The 18,307-nt window shown below is 42.5% G+C and overlaps 1 protein-coding gene across 1 annotated transcript in view; it reads right to left on the bottom strand.

Annotated features, from left to right (window-relative positions):
* LOC147120391 (mitogen-activated protein kinase kinase kinase 14-like) overlaps positions 1–18,307 on the bottom strand; it is a 93,637-nt gene that overhangs the window by 55,203 nt on the left and 20,127 nt on the right. Inside the window, exons 4-5 of the mRNA XM_085984224.1 lie at positions 11,374–11,508; positions 906–1,035 (exon numbers count right to left, since the gene is read on the bottom strand). Of these exons, the coding sequence (XP_085840350.1) occupies positions 906–1,035; positions 11,374–11,508 (265 nt within the window). The remainder of the gene's footprint in view (positions 1–905; positions 1,036–11,373; positions 11,509–18,307) is intronic.

Below are 18,307 nucleotides of genomic sequence, written 5' to 3'. Positions count from 1 at the left end.
GGTTTTTCATCTGTGTTTTCGCCTCTTCCGGGAGATCACATGGTTTCGGGTGGAGTGGAGAGTTCTTGTGATACACAAGGTGAGACAGGCTGGATGGACCAGAGGGTCTTTTCCTATCTGTCATTGTTCATATGTTCATGCGTAAAGTGCAATTTTCAATATTAGACTAATGTTACAGCTTCCGTATAACCCTATAAGTTGCTAGAGAAGTTGCAGTTATAATAAATTAATGCTATTTCTAAGAACCGTCACCACGACTGATTCTTTAGAATATAAGGAATTTTATCCAACATTTTCAAATTAACAACTTGCAGTAACATGCATGCTGCAAGAAATTGAAGCAATTTGATTGGTTTTCTCACGGTTGCAAGTTCATAGCTTTCCTGTCTACCTAATCAATGTAACTGTTTTTGATTAACTAATGAGAACTAATTGGATATTTGAGCCAACCAGTGTGGTTAACTTAGTTGATAGTGGTTGCTTGAGCTGATCATGAATCATGATTTTTTTTTAACCATAGATGTGCATGCTACAGATATACGCTAGCTACAAGACTTAACTATTTCAATTTTAAAATCTCAATATGAAAATAAAAATAAACTTGTAGCATTTGACAACGTTTCTATCCATTAAGTTATACCAGTCTGCCTCAATAGCAATCATATCAAGTGCTTCAGCATGTGTTATTCTCAGTGTAATATAGCTTTTCCCTTCACTGAACTTACACTGTCTTGCAATTATGTGTTCCATCCTATATCCACTCAAACTTATTCAATGTATACATGATAAAACATGACAGCACACATCTTGACAAATCATGGAAATTATGTTTACAACAAATTAGAATTTGACTTTTTCCACACATGACAGTTTAGCGGATGTAGGAAATTTCAATTAGCAGTTACCAGTCGCGAATTCCATGAAGAATGTCACGGAATCTCCGTGTAGATCATATCCAAACAGCTGAACAATATTCAGTGCTTTTAGGCTTTTCCAGATTTCCACTTCTTCTTGTCTATAATGTTTCTTTGAGATCTAAGAATGTATAGAGAAATGGTCAAATGGGAACCAACTAGAAACTGCAGTTAACTACCTTTTTGCATTTGCGTAAAAGGCTAATGACGCAATCATTTTTCAATAAAATGATTATGTAGAGCAACGAAACCCAATTTTAAACAATTACCAATACAGAAGACCCCACTAAAGCTTTGAGATAAAATAGTGCTCAAGAAATTCCCCCGTCATGCCTAGTCACAGCAATCCAGGTTAGCGCCCCATTGTATAAAATTGACTGCTGGAAACTATCAGTATTTCTCATCTCAGAATAAATAGTTCAGCCCACAGTAATGATTTCCCCAATCACCCCAAAATAAGTTAATGCCTATAAATTTAGAAATACATTTTCAACAATTCACATTGAAAGTGTGGGATACGTTTTATTTTTGGGTCATCTTTATTTCACTCACACTTATTGCCCTTCATCTCCCAGTGTGCTATGTTGTAACAAGACAGAGGTTTGTATCTCTGATTCCCTACATGATGAGTTTTCTCTGGACCACTGGAGGAGGCACAAAGAAAGAGAAGGCACTTGCTGATGGGGAAGGAAAGCCAAAGGACGGCCAATGAACCTGCATGAATCATGCACCCCCTAGTGGCTTGTCAAGGAGAAGCATGAGAGAGATTGGTAACCAGCCCTCTCTTTCAGTAGACAAAGGAATATAAAATGGGAAGCAAATAATTTTTCAGAGGGAGAAGCAGTTTATCTCGCACCCCCGCAAAATAAATTTACAGAAACAAATCTTATGCATAATTCTGGCATAACATGGTAGATGTAAAAAAACAGTGCAAAACAAGCACAAAGTTAAAGGACTGGATTTTCCAAGTCCCGAGGAGGCGGGACAGCCGGTAAAATCGGAGAACATAACATAAGAAATATGAGCAGGAATAGGCCACTTGGCCCCTCGAGCCTGCTCCGCCATTCAATAAGATCGTGGCTGATCTTGGGTTCAAAGCCACTTCCCAGCCCGCTCCCCTAACCCTTCGCTCCCTTATCTTGCAAAAATGTGTCTATCTCCACTTTAAATGTATTTAATGACCCAGCCTCCACAGCTCTCTGGGGCAGAGAATTCCACAAATTTACGACCCTCTGAGAGAAGAAGTTCCTCCTCATCTCAGTTCCAAAAGGGCGAACCTTTATTCTGAGACTGTGCCCCCAAGTTCTAGATTTCCCCACGAGGGGAAACATCCTCTCTGCATCTACCCTTTTGAGCCCCCTCAGTATCTTATATGTTTCAATAAGATCACCTCTCATTCTTCTAAATTCCAATGAGTATAGGCCCAGCCTGCTCAACCTTTCCTCATAAGTCAAACCCCTCATCTCTGGAATTAACCTAGTGAATCATCTCTGAACTGCCTCCAATGCAAGTATATCCTTCCTTAAATAAGGAGACCAAAACTGTACGCAGTACTCAAGGTGTGGTCTCACCAATACCTTGTACAGTAGTAGCAGGACTTCCTGCTTTTATACTCTAACCCCCTTGAAATAAAGGCCAACATTTCATTTGCCTTTTTGATTACTTGCTGTACCTGCATGCTAACTTTTTGTGTTTCATGCACAAGGACCCCCAGGTCCCTCTGAACTGTATCATTTTGTAATCTCTCTCCATTTAAATAATAGTTTGCTTTTTTATTTTTCCTGCCAAAGTGGATAACCTCGCACTTTTCCACATTATACTCCATCTGCCAAATGTTTGCCCATTCACCTAGCCTGCCTATATCCCTTTGCAGATTCTTTGAGTCCTCTGCACAACTTGCTTTCCCGTCCATCTTTGTATCATCCGCAAACTTGGCTACATTACACTCGATCCCTTCATCCAAGTCATTATGTAGATTGTAAATAGCTGAGGCCCCAGCACTGATCCTTGTGGCACCCCACTAGTTATCGTTTGCCAACCAGAAAATTACTCATTTATCCCGACTCTCTGCTTTCTGTTAGTTAGCCAATTCTGTATCCATGCTAATATATTACCCCCAACTCCGTGAGCTCTTATCTTATGCAGTAACCTTTTATGTAGCACCTTATCGAATGCCTTCTGGTAATCCAAATATACCGCATCCACTGGCTCACCTTTGTCCACCCTGCCCGTTATATCCTCAAAGAACTCCAGCAAATTTGTTAAACATGATTTCCCTTTCCTAAAACCATGCTGACTCTGTTTGACTGCAGTATGTTTTTCTAAATGCCCTGCTACTGCTTCCTTAATGAATGACTCCAGTATTTTCCCACCGACAGGCTAACTGGTCTATAGTTTCCTGCTTTCTGTCTCCCTCCTTTCTTAAATAGGGGTGTTATATTAGCGGTTTTCCAATCTGCTGGGACCTCTCCAGAGTCCAGGGAATTTTGGTATATTGCAACCAATGCATCCACTATCTCTGCAGCCACTTCTTTTAAGACCCTGGGATGCAGGCCATCTGGTCCAGGGGACTTGTCCTCTTTTAGTCCCATTATTTTACCGAGTACTATTTCCTTAGTGATAGTGATTGTCTTTAGTTCCCCACTCTCTGTGGCCCCTTGATTATCTATTATTGGGATGTTGTTAGTGTCTTCTACAGAAAGTGGGGGCGGATGGCAAACCCGTCCCCATCCCGCCTCCAGGAGGCGGGAGGATGTGCAGCTTTGGGTCCCATCTCCTGGAGGTTGAAAAGGCATTTTATCCTTTTAACTGCCTGTTAACAGGTAGTTAACAGGCAGAAAAAAGGATTAGTGCCATTTTACCTTCACAAGTGAAGGCTTCCCGACCTCGGAGAACCCCGCCGGGTTGGAGGAGAAGTGGAGGAGGTCTGCGGTGGTCGGAGGAACCTGGAAGTAAGGTGTAGAGGTGAGTGATGGGTGCAAGTGTGGAGTGGTAAATATGCAAGGTGAGTGATAAGTTTAAAAAAGTGTGCACTTGACTTGTTTTCTTTCTACAGCCTTTAGCCGCACTGGATGGGGAGAGCCGACATTCTCCTTGTCAATTTCACATAATGGCTGTTGGATCCTCCGATCCTACAGACATGTGAAATTTACAAAGTTGAAAGGTTTGATGAGTCCTCACCACAAAGTCTCATCAAACTAAAGAGAATTTCAGCTTCACAGAGCTGTCAAACGCTGTAATTTCTTCTTTCAAGAAGTCTTGACAGATAGCACGTCTGATGTTGACGTGATCTGTCAGTGACTTCCTCCCTAATTGGCCTGCTGAGCCCACAGGGCAGGCTTAACAAACTCAATCAGGGGAAAAACCCTCTGATTGGTCAGATGAGGATGGAGATGGGACATTGACACTACAAGCAGCAGTCCCACCTCCAACTCACCTCCATTCACAAAATCCAGCCCAAAGTCTGCCCTAACTTCCACTGGGCCAATTGATTTGTCAATAGTTCCCTAGTACAGTATTGCAAACACTGTAGACCTTTGTATTTTTAGTTTACTTTTTTGTGTAAAGTCCCACGAACGTTACCTTTTCAGTAATTTAATAATTTCAAGTCAGCTCTTCATGTGAAACTTCTAAGTGCATATATATTGACGTAATATTAATATAATATTGGCCCAGAAATTCGGGTCGGGGGCTTCCCGCGGGTGCAAGCCCCCGACATGCACTTACCTTGTGCGCCGGCCATTGAGCTGTAGGGCCCCGTGGAATTCCAATCCGGGGCCTGGTCCAGCTGCCGGCGCGCAGTGCTTGCGTATCCCAGGGGTGCAGTTAGTTCGATGCGTCCCATGGGATCACGTGGGCCATGGGCAGCCAATCGGAGCAGGGAATGCTCCATTCATAAGTCTGACAGGAAGTGCTGTCAAGACTTATAAATACTAAAATACTACGGCCCCAAAATAGCACTAAACCTTCAAATAATTTTTTTTTTAAATCACATTTTTTAAATAAACTATAAATTACATGAAATAACTATTTTAAACAATAATTTAAATTTTTGAAAAAAATAATTTTATATTCTAACGGGGCTAAAAATAAACTTACCTTGCTTTAAAATATTAAAAAATAATAAACCTGTGGAAAAAATGTTTTAATTTTAATTAATTCACCACTTACCTTGTAAAAAGCAGGCCTTACGCCTGCTTTTTTATATTTCTAAATTCTGCAGGCTTACCCTCACGGGAAAAACCTGTAAAAAAAAACCTAAGTTCGATGCACACGCGCAGACTCCCCCACGCACGCGTTCGACCTCTGAACCTCTTCGTTCAGAGGAATGGAAGTGCCGGTTTCCCGCGCATGCGCAGTGCATGCAGGAAACCGGCACTTCCATCGGGCCTACGGGTGAGTACCCCATGCGTACTCACCCGTGGAGACCCGAATTTCTGGGCCAATAGTACATAAGAATTTTCTTACTGTGGCGACAGTCGTAAATAGTCACACTGCACAGTGCTGCCCTTATTTTAAATGTACAGTAGCCTAGTGGTTATGGGACTAGACTAACAACCTAGAAGTTGTGAGTTAAATTGAATTCAATAATCTAGTAATTTGCAGGCTAGCATCAGAAAATGAACCATAAAACCTACTGAATTGTCAAAAAAATACAATTGATTCACTAATGTCCTTCAAGGAAGTGAACCTGCCACTCATAATTGGTTTGACCTATACATGATTCCAGCCCAAACTATGTGGTTGACTATTGGGGCAGAAATTAAACATCGTTTAGGGGGACAGATTTTGGGTCACAATCTGCTGCGCCTGATCTCCCCATGAAATGCGCCAGCTGCCAATTTGGACTTTTAGGTGTGCAGGGTGCCCACCTGAAACAGGCGCTAAAAGCCTTGCATATGTAAAATTAACAATGTGGAAACAAGCAGCAATAAAATGTCATAATTTTTAGTGGATTACGGACCTCAACTCAGCAGCACTCGGTGGTTTGTTGCTGTTCTCATTAGTTATTGGCACAAAATTATAAAATAAAAACTCAAGTGGGGAAAGAACTTCCAAAAAGTGCTCCTTCTTCCAAAAAGTGCTCCTTCTTCCATTTTGTTAATTGTGGTGAAGTGGAGCAGGAAGAATGACATTGCCTTTTTAAAGTGCTACTGAAATTTGTGATCGTTCTTATCTGCTCCCAGATTAATATTGAGATATTCTTCTAATGTCACCAAAATTCACTTCACAAATCTAAATAGGGCTGGGGCCGAAAGTTCATTCTGCTTGACCTGAACCGACCCGCATTTAGAATCATAGGGCTGGATTTTGCCGGGGTCAGCGGGCGCGATCCGTGGCGGGTCGGGTGGGAAAGTGTTTATTTTCCCCAGTGGGTCGGGACCCCGCTGTGAACCTGCCGCCACGTGCCTTTACCAAATAGCGGGTCTGTCGGTGCTGAGCAGACCCAACACGCAGCGGCAGGGGAGGCAATTAAAATCATTAGTGGCTTGTTTACAGCCACTTAACAATGGTTTTTTTCCAGCTTTTTGAATTTGACAGGTCGGCCACCAGTTTCCCGCTGTGCCTAGACCTCTGTGAAGCTGAGGTGGGAGGTCAGTGACTATTGAATCAGCTGATGAGTTGACAGCTTCAAATGTCAAGTCAAAGCTCCCAGCTGATTGAGAAATGTTCCCTTAGCCACTAGCTTCTCTAAACTGCATTTCCACTACAGATTCTGAATGCTGCAAGTCTTTACACAAGTCTCCATCCAGTCTGACCTCATTACCTCTCCCATGGCTGACAGATGACTTCTGTCATCTCTACTTCACCTGCCATCTACTCCATCAGCATCGGTGCCCTTTATACTCTCTCACCTTAGTCCTCAGAATCCCACCACGATCAGCCCCATCACCAGCAGCACCAGCAGCATCAGGCACTCCAGCAGCACCAACACCAGCCTTCTCCGCAATCAACTGATGCTGCACAGGACACAGGGCATCAGCACCCGACCACATTGCTGCCCAGGACGCCAGGGATGGCCTCACCATGGCCAGATTTACTTCACTTAATGCTGTACACTCTGGCTGCCACATGATGCGCCAGGCTGGTGTAAACCACACACCAGCACCATAAAGCATCCCTACAATGCCCAAGCCATTCCTTTCACACTCATCACCTTTGTGGGGGTACCGTTATGTCTCACCATTCACTGCAACTCACTAAGCCACTTCCAAAGGTGCACACAAATCTGTCCAAGAATGCAAAGTGTTGAAAATAAAGATTTCAATGTTTGACACCACATTAACAGAAACTTTACATGAGCATTGCATAAAACACCCAAGTGCCTACCCTTGTGTGTTGTTAGTTGGTATGATTGCACTAGGATAAAGGTGAATGTGAGGGGTAGCTAGTGAGATGGGGATGTGATAATGTAGATAGAGAGGGATGGGTGGAGGTGCAAGATAAGTTGGTGTTAGTAAGGATGTGCAGGGGTAGGGTAGGGAAGGCAGAGTGATGGGGATGTGATGAGAGGCACAGCAGGATGAGGTTGTGAGTGGCTTTCTATTAACATTTCATGATCTACTGAGATCATTGAAACGTTTGCGCCACTGCAGCCAGGTCCTCCTGACCACACCCCTGCTTGTGTCCTCCTGTGCAATGTGCAACCAGGCTGTGTTGATCTCCTGGGGAGGTCTCTTCCGCCCATGGGAAGGGACGAGGACCTCCCTGCGTGCTGTGACTCCCTCCATATGCCCTCCCAGCGGGCTCAGCAGGCCAATTAAGGGCCACCCGGCATCAGGTGATGTCACAGATCGACATTTCATCTGTCAAGACATTATATATTAATGATCTAGACAAGGGAACTAGATGTAATATTTCCAAGTTTGCAGACGACACAAAGCTGGGTGGGCGTGTGTGCTGTGAGGAGGATGCCGAGAAACTCCAGTATGATTTGGACAGGTTAGGTGATTGGGCAGAAGCATGGCAGATGCAATATAACGTGGATAAATGCAAGGTTATCCACTTTGGTGTCAAAAACAGGAAGGCAGATTATTATCTGAATGGCAATAGATTGAGAGAAGGGGAAGTGCAACGAAACCTGGGTGTCCTTGTGCACCAGTCGCTGAAGGTAAGCATGAAGGTGCAGCAGGTGGTTAAGAAGGCAAATGGTATGTTGGCCTTCATAGCGAGAGGGTTCTAGTACAGGAACAAGGATGTCTTGCTGCAGTTGTACAGGGCCTTGGTGAGACCACATCTTGAGTATTGTGTGCAGTTTTGGTCACCTTATCTGAGGAAGGATGTTCTTGCCATGGAGGGAGTTCAGCGAAGATTCACCAGGCTGATACCTGGGATGGCAGGAATGACGTATGAGGAGAGATTGGGTCGCTTGGGCTTATACTCGCTGGAGTTTAGAAGAATGAGAGGGGATCTCATTGAAACTTATAAAATTCTAACAGGACTTGACAGACTAGATGCAGGAAGGATGTTCCCGATGGCCGGGGAGTCCAGAACCAGGAGTCACAGTCTTAGGGTAAGGGGTAAGCCATTTAGGACAGAGATGAGGAGGAATTTCTTCACCCAGAGAGTAGTGAACCTGTGGAATTCTCTACCACAGAAGGCAGTAGAGGCCAATTCATTAAATATATTCAAGAAGGAGTTAGATATATTTCTTAAGGCTAAAGGGATCAAGGGATATGGAGAGAAGGCAGGGACAGGGTACTGAATTTGGATGATCAGCCATGATCTCATTGAATGGCAGAGCAGGCTTGAGGGGCCGAATGGCCTACTCCTGCTCCTATCTTCAATGTTTCTATGTGCCCCCGATTTCGCGATTTTAACCCCCCACACGCCTCCAATCCTGCCTCAACGGCCCGATGAAATTTGAGCCCTGAGCCTCTATTTATAAAGCCCAGGATCCCGTATACGTTTTTGTGGTTTCTAATAATTAGCTTTGATCCAAACAGCCCAGGTGCAGGCCCACCTGTTGGCAAGGTCTGGAGCTGGGAAAAGAATGTGAAACGCAGCCACTGCTTAAGGGGACTGCAGCAGTGATAATAGATGCTGGCATTGGACTTTCTTGCTTGAGGCCAAAAACAACAGCCAGTAGGCCCCCATTGCTGATCTCTGACCCAATCAATAAAGTAAAAAGGAACTTACTTTTTTGGTCCTGCTGACTGCCCCTTTTTGATCCTCTGATTGGAGGGGGTGGGGTGGCTGGGCACAGGACCAAAGGCCCACATCTTCTGATGTTCCTCTAAATGATTCAAGAGGAGACTGAGGCGGGAGGACCGAGAATGCTTCTCCTTCTCTTAGCCTGCTATGTAATGAAGCTGGAGGGGCATTCCTGGGGGAAGCCCTGGAAATCCTGGAGCAATGTAAAGGGGCCAGAGACTCAGTGTAATGGGTCTCCGGCCCTTTTCCTCTTCTGTGAACGTCAGAACTGAGTGTTCCACAATCGCAATTGAGAGGAAAATTGTCATTAATATGTTGTCTGTCAAACTCAGAGTTACAATTCATTTCAGCTTTAACACGGTTTTCGAAAGTGATAATACAATGTTGCCCAATATGTTTACAGATGCAATATCTGTTAGCCTGAGTGACAAGCCATAATTGTTTTATACTTATATAAGCACATATTTCCTGCAATTTGGACTGCACACATTTCACTTTGCAGTATTTTCAGCATAAAACAAAGAAAATATGTTGCTGTTCATCATTTTGGTATTGAAATCTTTCTTTAGTACTCAAATCAAGAAAATGTAAGGCTGAGTCAGAGATCAGGAGCAAAAAAAATTAATTACATCATAATTTTTAAGGACATTTTCGATAAGTAAAACTCCTCACAAAACAAATTATGACTGAAAGCTAAATAATAAACTATTGATCTAAGAGACAGAGAATGCTACTGCACACTGGAATTCATTTCTGTAATAAAGGAACAGTAGCTCCTCCATCACAGCCCAAGAACTGTAGCCAATCATTTTTTTCATTACACCTACAGTTAAATTTATTTCAAAAACAGGAAATCTTGTTACTCATTTGGGCAGTGAAATAGTGAAAGCTACTGCCCACTAAGATCAATTAACAAGTAATGATGAAAACCATCTTCTCGCACACAATGCCTCACAGTCACTAACGTTTAATATTTCAGTATAATGGTGTAATAAATCTATATACTGTGGAACCTTTTATAGTTAAATCATGTTTCCCATAATAATAGTTCAGTATTTCAGGAGTTATATGTCTAAGTGTTATTGACTGATACACTGATGGAAATCATGAAGTGAAGTCTGTACCAGTGATATACATCCCAAAAATACTGTTATCTGAGAACTTGATTTACAGTCTTTTAAGCTTCTTGGGTTGTAGAGCTTGCTTTGCAAAAATGATTGCAACAGTGCAACTAACTTTAAAAAGTCTGCAAACAATGGTGATGCTAGATTTTGAATTGCAATCATTATTGTAAAAAGCTAAAGTTGCTCTGTATACCTGTATACCTGAACCTTACCTTCTCTGTAACTAAACATAATCACTTGAATGAAATGGAAGTAACTCATTTTTGTCAGTTATCCTATGAATTAGCCAAGAATGTGTCAAGTTTGTCTGGTCTCTTTCCATATGATTGAGACAAGGATTTTTCCTTCAGGAAAGAACAAACAAAGAAACAAACTTGCATTTATATAGTGTCTTTCATGTCCTCAGGACGTCCCAGTAGAGCACTCCTCAGTACTGCACTAGATTATGTGCTCAAATCCTTGGAGGAGAGCTTGAACCTACAACTTCTGATTCAGAGGCAATGGTGCTACCACTGAGCCACAGCTGACATTTCAGAGTAAAGGGCTGATTCAGAGATTTACAATTCTGAACTAAATAATTAAGAGTGAGGTAGTGCCTTGGCATGGTATAAATGCAGTGCCACTGATGCCCATTTACACCGGCAGTCACGAACCAAAGCATTGTCAATTTCCAACACAATCCAGTTTATAAAAGGCAGTGTCGGCTGATGGGGGTATCTGTGAACCAGTGCCATGCTGATTCATTTACAGGTGGCTTGTTACTGACGACTTTGCACCAACAATCAATACTCCTGCCATGAGGAATCACCCGGAGAGATGATGCACTTCTTCATAACAAGGATTGAAAAAAAATTCAGTAGGAAAGTAATTGCTACTCAAATAATTAGATTAGCATTTCTGATCACAAGTTGAACAAATTATATTTTACCAAGCAGAAATATTAGGCCTTTGACAAAGGAAAGCAGGCTTTGTCAATGCTCGTGATTTTGTGAGCAATTTATTGGCTTTGCACAATTATTTTAACGTGAGTAATTGACAGGTAAAGTGAGTTGTGCATATTGAAACAACAATGCAAAAATCAATAAATCATTCATGCAATTGTAAGTGTTAGCAATGCTGAAAGCGCTAAGGATATCATTTTTACAAAATGAACCCACTTTTTTGCATCTCAGCTTTGTTACCTTCTTTGCAGCGCATGTAGACTTCATATTCTTATCATATACAAGAGTGACTTCACCAAATTTTCCACGTCCCAGGACACATATAGGTCGCCAGTTTTTACCCTCACTGTAATAACCATATGCGTGGGGTTGGCTCTGAAAAGGCACAATTCAAGGAAATTAAAAATGTAGGTCATTGGCAGAACTGAATTACATCTCAAACCACCAAACCATATTTAGCAGTCAATGACAGCTTACTTCTTTTGAAGAAAAGTAAAAATAGAAATTCGTTTCTTCATTATCTTGTATTACAACACTATGTTTAGACTTGTTAATTCAATTAAGAGAAATAAATCTGCTGATAGTTTGAGCGTTTACTTGGTTAAAAGATTTTAATTAATGGAGTAAATTAACAGAAAGAACACTTACTGTTCTAGTCAACGTTGTTTGCACAATTAAGTAGAGCTTCTGTTATCAGATATCGTTTAGGATTTTGGGAATTTAGAACATCAGAACCCAGGGGCAGATTAACGCACGGGCCTCTGGGGCCTAGCCAAATATCGGGCCCTGCCACATGTAACCTGTGCTTTTGTGATCGCTGCATATTTGGTAACCATTTTACCTAAAGCAAACAGTTATTTTATTTTAATTTTTATGTCTGTGGCAAAATTAAGAAGTTTCATTTAAGTGCAGTATATTGTGATATACTTTGCTTTATTATTAACTCAGTGTAAACATTGTATGGGCATATTTCTTCATGCATTTTACTACACTTTTTTGTTTTAATGGATGGGGAGGGGTTGTGTGGGGATTGCGAAGGGGCCCCGAATATTTTTGGTGCCCAGGTCCCAAGAATTCTTAATCCAGTTCTGTCAGAACAATAACAACAACAATTTGTATTTATGTAGTGCTTTTAACGTAGTAAAATGTCCCAAGGCATTTCACAGGAGCGTTATCAAACAAAATTTGACACCAAGCCACATGAAAAGATATTAGGACAAGTGACGCAAAGTGTTACATGGATCATTGGTCAAAGAGGTAGATTTTAAGGAACGTGTTCAAGGTGGAAAGAGAGATAGAGAAGCGGAGAGGTTTAGAGAAAGAATTCCAGAACTTAGGACTTAGGCAGCTGAAGGCACGGCTACCAATGGTGGGGCGCTGGAAATCGGGGATGCGCAGGAGGTCAGAATGGAAGGAGCGCAGAGATCTTGGAGGGTTGTACAATTGGAGGAGGTTACAGAGATAGGGAAGGCGAGGCCATGGAGGGATTTGAACATGAGGATGAGAATTTTAAATTCAAGGCATTGCCGGACCGGGAGCCAATATAGGGATGGACAATAAATGTTGGCCTTGCCAGCGACGCCCACATCCCATAAACGAATTTTAAAAAAATAGGTCAGTGAGCACAGGGGTGATGGATGAACGGGATTGGTGCAAGTTAAGACACGGGCAGCAGAGTTTTGGATGAGCTACAGTTTATAGAGGGTGGAAGGCCAAGAGAGCATTGGAATAGTTGAGTCATCATCTTAGATCTATCATTTCCTGCAAAGCTAATGATTGCAATGCATATTCAGTGGGCTCTTAGTACCTCATCCACATTCCTCATGTTCTAGAAAAGAGAAGGCTGAGGGGTGACCTGATAGAAAGGGTTATGAAAGGGTCTGTTGGGCAGACATAGAGAAGGTATTTCCACTTGTGGGGAAGACCAAAACTAGGGGCCATAAAAATATAAGAGAATCACTAATAAATCCAATAGGGAATGCAGTAGAAACTTTTTTATCCAGAGACTGATTAGAATGTGGAACTCGCTACCACAAGGAGTAGTTGAGGCGAATAGCATAGATATATTTAAAGAGAAGCTAGATAAACACATGAGGGAGAAAGATAGTTGATAGTGTTATACAAAGGAGGATTGGAGGAGGCTCGTGTGAAGCATAAACACTGACATAGACCAGTTGGGCAGAATGGCCTGTTTCATTGCTGTACATTATATGTAATTCTATGCAAGCATTGTTAGTCTATGGCCTAGAAATTTGGTATAGCCGCGTTTGGGGCGCTAGTCCTGGCGATGCGCAAAGTTTAGCGCCAGGCGCAATTTAGCGCCACCTAGCGTGATATTGGGTTGCAGCGCCCCTAACATGGTTGAATTCCATATTCAATTAGAGGGTGAGAAGGTTGGATCTCAAACAAGCGTGCTAAGCTTGAATAAAGGAGACTATGAAGGTATGAGAGCGGAATTGAGTAGAGTGGATTGGGAAAATAGATTAAAGGGTAAGACGATACATGATCAGTGGTGTACATTTAAGGAGTTATTTTACAACTTCCAAAAAAAAAATATTCCACTGAGAAGAAAAGGGTGTAAAAGAAAAGACAGCCATCTGTGGCTAAGTAAAGAAATTAAGGATCGTATTTGACTAAAAACAAGGGCATATAAGGTAGCCAAATCTAGCGGGAGGATAGAGGATTGGGAAAACTTTAAAAGACAGCAAAAAATAACAAAAAGATTGATTAAGAAAGGGAAGATAGATTATGAAAGTAAATTAGCAAAAAATATAAAAACAGATAGTAAGAGTTTTTATAGTTATATCAAAAGAAAAAGGGTGGCTAAAGTAAATGTTGGTCCCTTAGAGGATGAGACCGGGAAATTAATGGTGGGAAATATGGAGATGGCAAAAACACTGAATGAATATTTTATATCAGTCTTTACAGTAGAAGACACTAAGAATATCCCAACACTGGACAAACAGGGGGCTAAAGGGGGGGAGGAGCTAAACACGATCAAAATCACTAAGGAAGTGGTACTCGGTAAATTAATGGGACTCCAGGCGGATAAATCACCTGGACCTGATGGCTTACATCCTAGGGTCTTGAGGGAAGTGGCAGTAGGGATTGTGGATGCATTGGTAATAATTTTCCAAAACTCCCTGGACTCGGCAAAGGTCCCGGCAGACTGGAAAACTGCTAATGTAATACCCTTATTTAAAAAGGGCAGTAGACAGAAGGCTGGCAACTATAGACCGGTTAGCCTAACATCTGTGGTAGGTAAAATTTTGGAGTCCATTATTAAGGAGACAGTAACAGGACATTTGGATAATCATAATTTAATAGGACAAAGTCAGCATGGTTTTATGAAGGGGAAGTCATGTTTGACAAATTTGCTGGAGTTCTTTGAGGAAGTAACATATAGGGTGGATAAAGGGGAACCAGTGGACGTCGTGTATTTAGACTTCCAAAAGGCATTTGACAAGGTGCCACACAAAAGATTATTGCTTAAGATAAAAAAATCACGGGATTGGGGGTAATATTCTGGCATGGATAGAGGATTGGCTATCTAACAGAAGGCAGAGAGTTGGGATAAATGGTTCATTCTCAGACTGGCAATCAGTAACTAGTGGTGTTCCGCAGGGGTCAGTGCTGGGTCCCCAACTCTTTACAATCTATATTAACGATTTGGAGGAGGGGACCGAGTGTAACATATCAAAGTTTGCAGATGATATTAAGATGGGAGGGAAAGTAGTGAGTGAGGAGGACATAAAAAACCTGCAAGGGGACATAGACAGGCTAAGTAAGTGGGCAGAGATTTGGCAGATGGAATACAATACTGGAAACTGTGAAGTTATGCACTTTGGCAGGAAATATCGTAGAGCAAGTTATTATCTTAATGGCAAGAAACTGGAAAGTACTGAAGTACAAAGGGATCTGGGGGTCCTGGTGCACGAAACTCAAAAGATTAGTATGCAGGTGCAGCAAGTGATTAAGAAGGCCAATGGAATGTTGGCTTTCATTGCTAGGGGGATAGAATATAAAAATAGGGAGGTATTGCTTCAGTTGTACAAGGTATTGGTGAGACCGCACCTGGAATACTGCATACAGTTTTGGTGTCCATACTTAAGAAAAGACATACTTGCTCTCGAGTCAGTACAAAGAAGGTACACTCGGTTAATCCCAGGGATGAGGGGATGGGCATATGAGGAGAGGTTGAGTAGATTGGGACTCTACTCATTGGAGTTCAGAAGAATGAGAGGCGATCTTATTGAGACATATAAGATTGTGAAGGGGTTGGATCGGGTGGATGCGGGGAGGATGTTCCCGATGATGGGTGAAACTAGAACTAGGGGGCATAGTCTTAGAATAAGGGGCTGCTCTTTCAAAACTGAGATGAGGAGGAACTACTTCACTCAGAGGGTGGTAGGTCCATGGAATATGCTGCCCCAAAAAGCTGTGGAAGCTACATCATTACATAAATTTAAAACAGAAATAGACAGTTTCCTAGAAGTAAAGGGAATTAAGGGTTACGGGGAGCGGGCAGGAATTTGGACATGAGACTAGGTTCGGATCGGTCATGGCCCTGTGGGTAGCGGAGCAGGCCCAAGGGCCGTGTAGCCTGATCCTGCTGCTATTTCGTGTGTCTAATTCTGTTAGATTCAGGAGATGGTTCTATGATAGTGGATTGGCAGTTAGGATCAGATCAGCCATGATCTTATTGAATGGCGGAGCAGGCTCGAGGGGCTGATTGGCCTACTCCTGCTCCTATTTCTTATGTTCTTATGTTCTTAAGGCGCTAACCCGGCGGCGCAACCCAATTTTGCGGCGGCGGGGCGCAGCGAAGGTGCTGTCAATAATCACTTTCCCTGAGACACACTGGCGCCGGCCATCTCTTAAAGGGGCAGGTCAATTGGCATCACCAGACACACTCACTGCCTTGTAGGCCTTCAAAGCGGTGGGAGCCTACCTGTGGCGCATCAGCCTAGCAAGACATGGAAAGGGTGAGGCAGAGGGCGGAACGCCTCACTTAAGGGGCATTGGATGCTTTGGTTGGCGCAGTGGAATCAAGGCCAAGGAAGATGGTCGGAATGTGATTTATGTTTTGGACAGTCTCCCGGGTGTGAGAAGCAGTTATGTGTCAGTGTATTAGTTTTGCTTTCTGTTGCCATAGCTTTCTCATGTTTGAAGGAACCACATTTTGTGTAATGAAACACTTTCTTCATTTACAATGGCTATGCCTGCTATTTACATGCATCTTGCCCTTCACAGGCTTGGGGGTATCAGACCGGTTCCATTCCTGTTCTTGGAATGGCAGCAAGCATTCCGTGAGAGGGTGAGGAAATCTACATGATATAAGGGGTTAATTTCAAGTGCTTGCTGGGTAAAAGTTTTCAGACTTGACACTGGGCAAGTGTCGATGTGTAACTAGAGCTATTGCACGTACTCGAACTACAGCCAAGAACAGATGCCTGCCCACCTAATGAGAATGTAGAAGTGGAATAATGAGTTTCTTTGATGTACCAATGACCTGATAACTTGTGACCGAAAGCAAAGCTTGCCTCCCTTATATATGATTAAAGAGGACCTCCGGTTACACGATTCATGCCCTGTTATAGATTAACGGTTGACTTATGTGTCCAGGATCCTTCTGTCAATATGTTATTTCTACCTGATGATTAATCTAAAATGTATCCTGATAGAGGAACAAAGGGATTTCAATCAAACTTGTTTGTTACACTGTATAAATATAGAACGTTTACACTATCATTGGAATAGTAGCCTCACCCCTTGAGTGGAGGTGCTGATTCCCCTTGCAAGCGAAGTTAAATAAAAGGCCTGTCCGTCTGACGAATCCAAGTGTGTATTGAGTCATTACCCAGAGCTAAGAAGTAAGGCACTTCTACAATTTGGAGGTTCCACCGAGATGGCTTGCTGTACCAATTGGTGAGTTAACAGACGCCGAGTACGTTGCTCGGTTGGGAAAATCCCATCGGCCGAAGGTGGTGTTTTGCCACATTTTTGGGACTTTCCCTGCCATAAGCATAGCTGCGCACAGTCTGTTTATTCCATTGGACAGCACTGCCATCGGGTAATTGACTCACAAGGTTCGGGGGTTAAACTGCCGTTGTGACTGCTTCCCTTTCAGAAACGGAACAGAGGACCAGCCATGAGGCGCTGACGCCCCGCGAACAGGATCATGCAGAAAAGGACTGTAGGAAGCGCTGAAATAAAGGTACCAGAGAGAGAAGGTTAAGTCAGGAATTTGATTAACTAAGGAGCTAGCGATTTATTGGAAATTGAACTAGCAAGGTTCCAGCTTGCTGAGAGAGAAGGTTAAGTCAGGAATTTGATTAACTAAGGAGCTAGCGATTTACTGGAAATTGAACTAGCAAGGTTCCAGCTTGAAGTTAGCTGGGACAAATTGAAGGCCCTTTTTGCTAAAGATTTGGCTAAAGGGAGTAGGGTAGAAGGAGAGAAGAGCTTGAAGTTAGCTGGGACAAATTGAAGGCCCTTTTTGCTAAAGATTTGGCTAAAGGGAATAGGGTAAAAAAAAAAGAGAGAAGAGTGGGCGGATGTCTGAAACACAGTGTCAATGTTTAATGTTTATGAGAGTGAGTATTTAACTACTTGTTATTATCAATCAACTTTGCAGCTTTGTCCAGTAAGGCTGCATAGGTTGGGGATTTAGTAACACTATTGGTTGTTGTTTAACAAGTGTATTGTTTATTGTTATATGTATTAATGTTTAGTCATGTCTGATCTGTAGAGGCGTCCCACGCAGATCATAGAGTGTTACGGAATTGTTGTATGTTTTAACTAAAATATTTAAACTGAAAAAAAAAGCTGCAGAAGGGGTTGGAAAAGACCCAAGCCGGGGAAGTGAGTCCCGCGGCGGAATGTATGGTTGAGAAAATAGTGATGTCTTTTACATGATCCACTAAGCTATTGTGGATTCAGTATTTTCCCCAGTTAGAAATACCTTCCACGAGGGTGGAGAACCCTCGAGTTTTATACGTATGTATAGTTTATTAATCTGATCTGTAGGGGCGTACAACGCAGATCATGGATTGTCACGGGAGTTTAGATTGTTTTAAGTGAACCATTTAAGCTGCTAAAATGGGTGCTAGCACCAGTAAGCCACCCGAGAAAGGCACGCCAGCAGCCTTTATGTTAAAGAACTGTGGTCAAT

Source organism: Somniosus microcephalus, chromosome 4, assembly GCF_052327205.1.
Source record: "Somniosus microcephalus isolate GS21.2 chromosome 4, FLI_Smic_1.0, whole genome shotgun sequence".
Classification (NCBI taxonomy): Eukaryota; Metazoa; Chordata; class Chondrichthyes; order Squaliformes; family Somniosidae; genus Somniosus; species Somniosus microcephalus.
The sequence above is the reverse complement of the archived record's forward strand: the minus strand, read 5'-3'. Positions and strand labels throughout refer to the sequence as shown.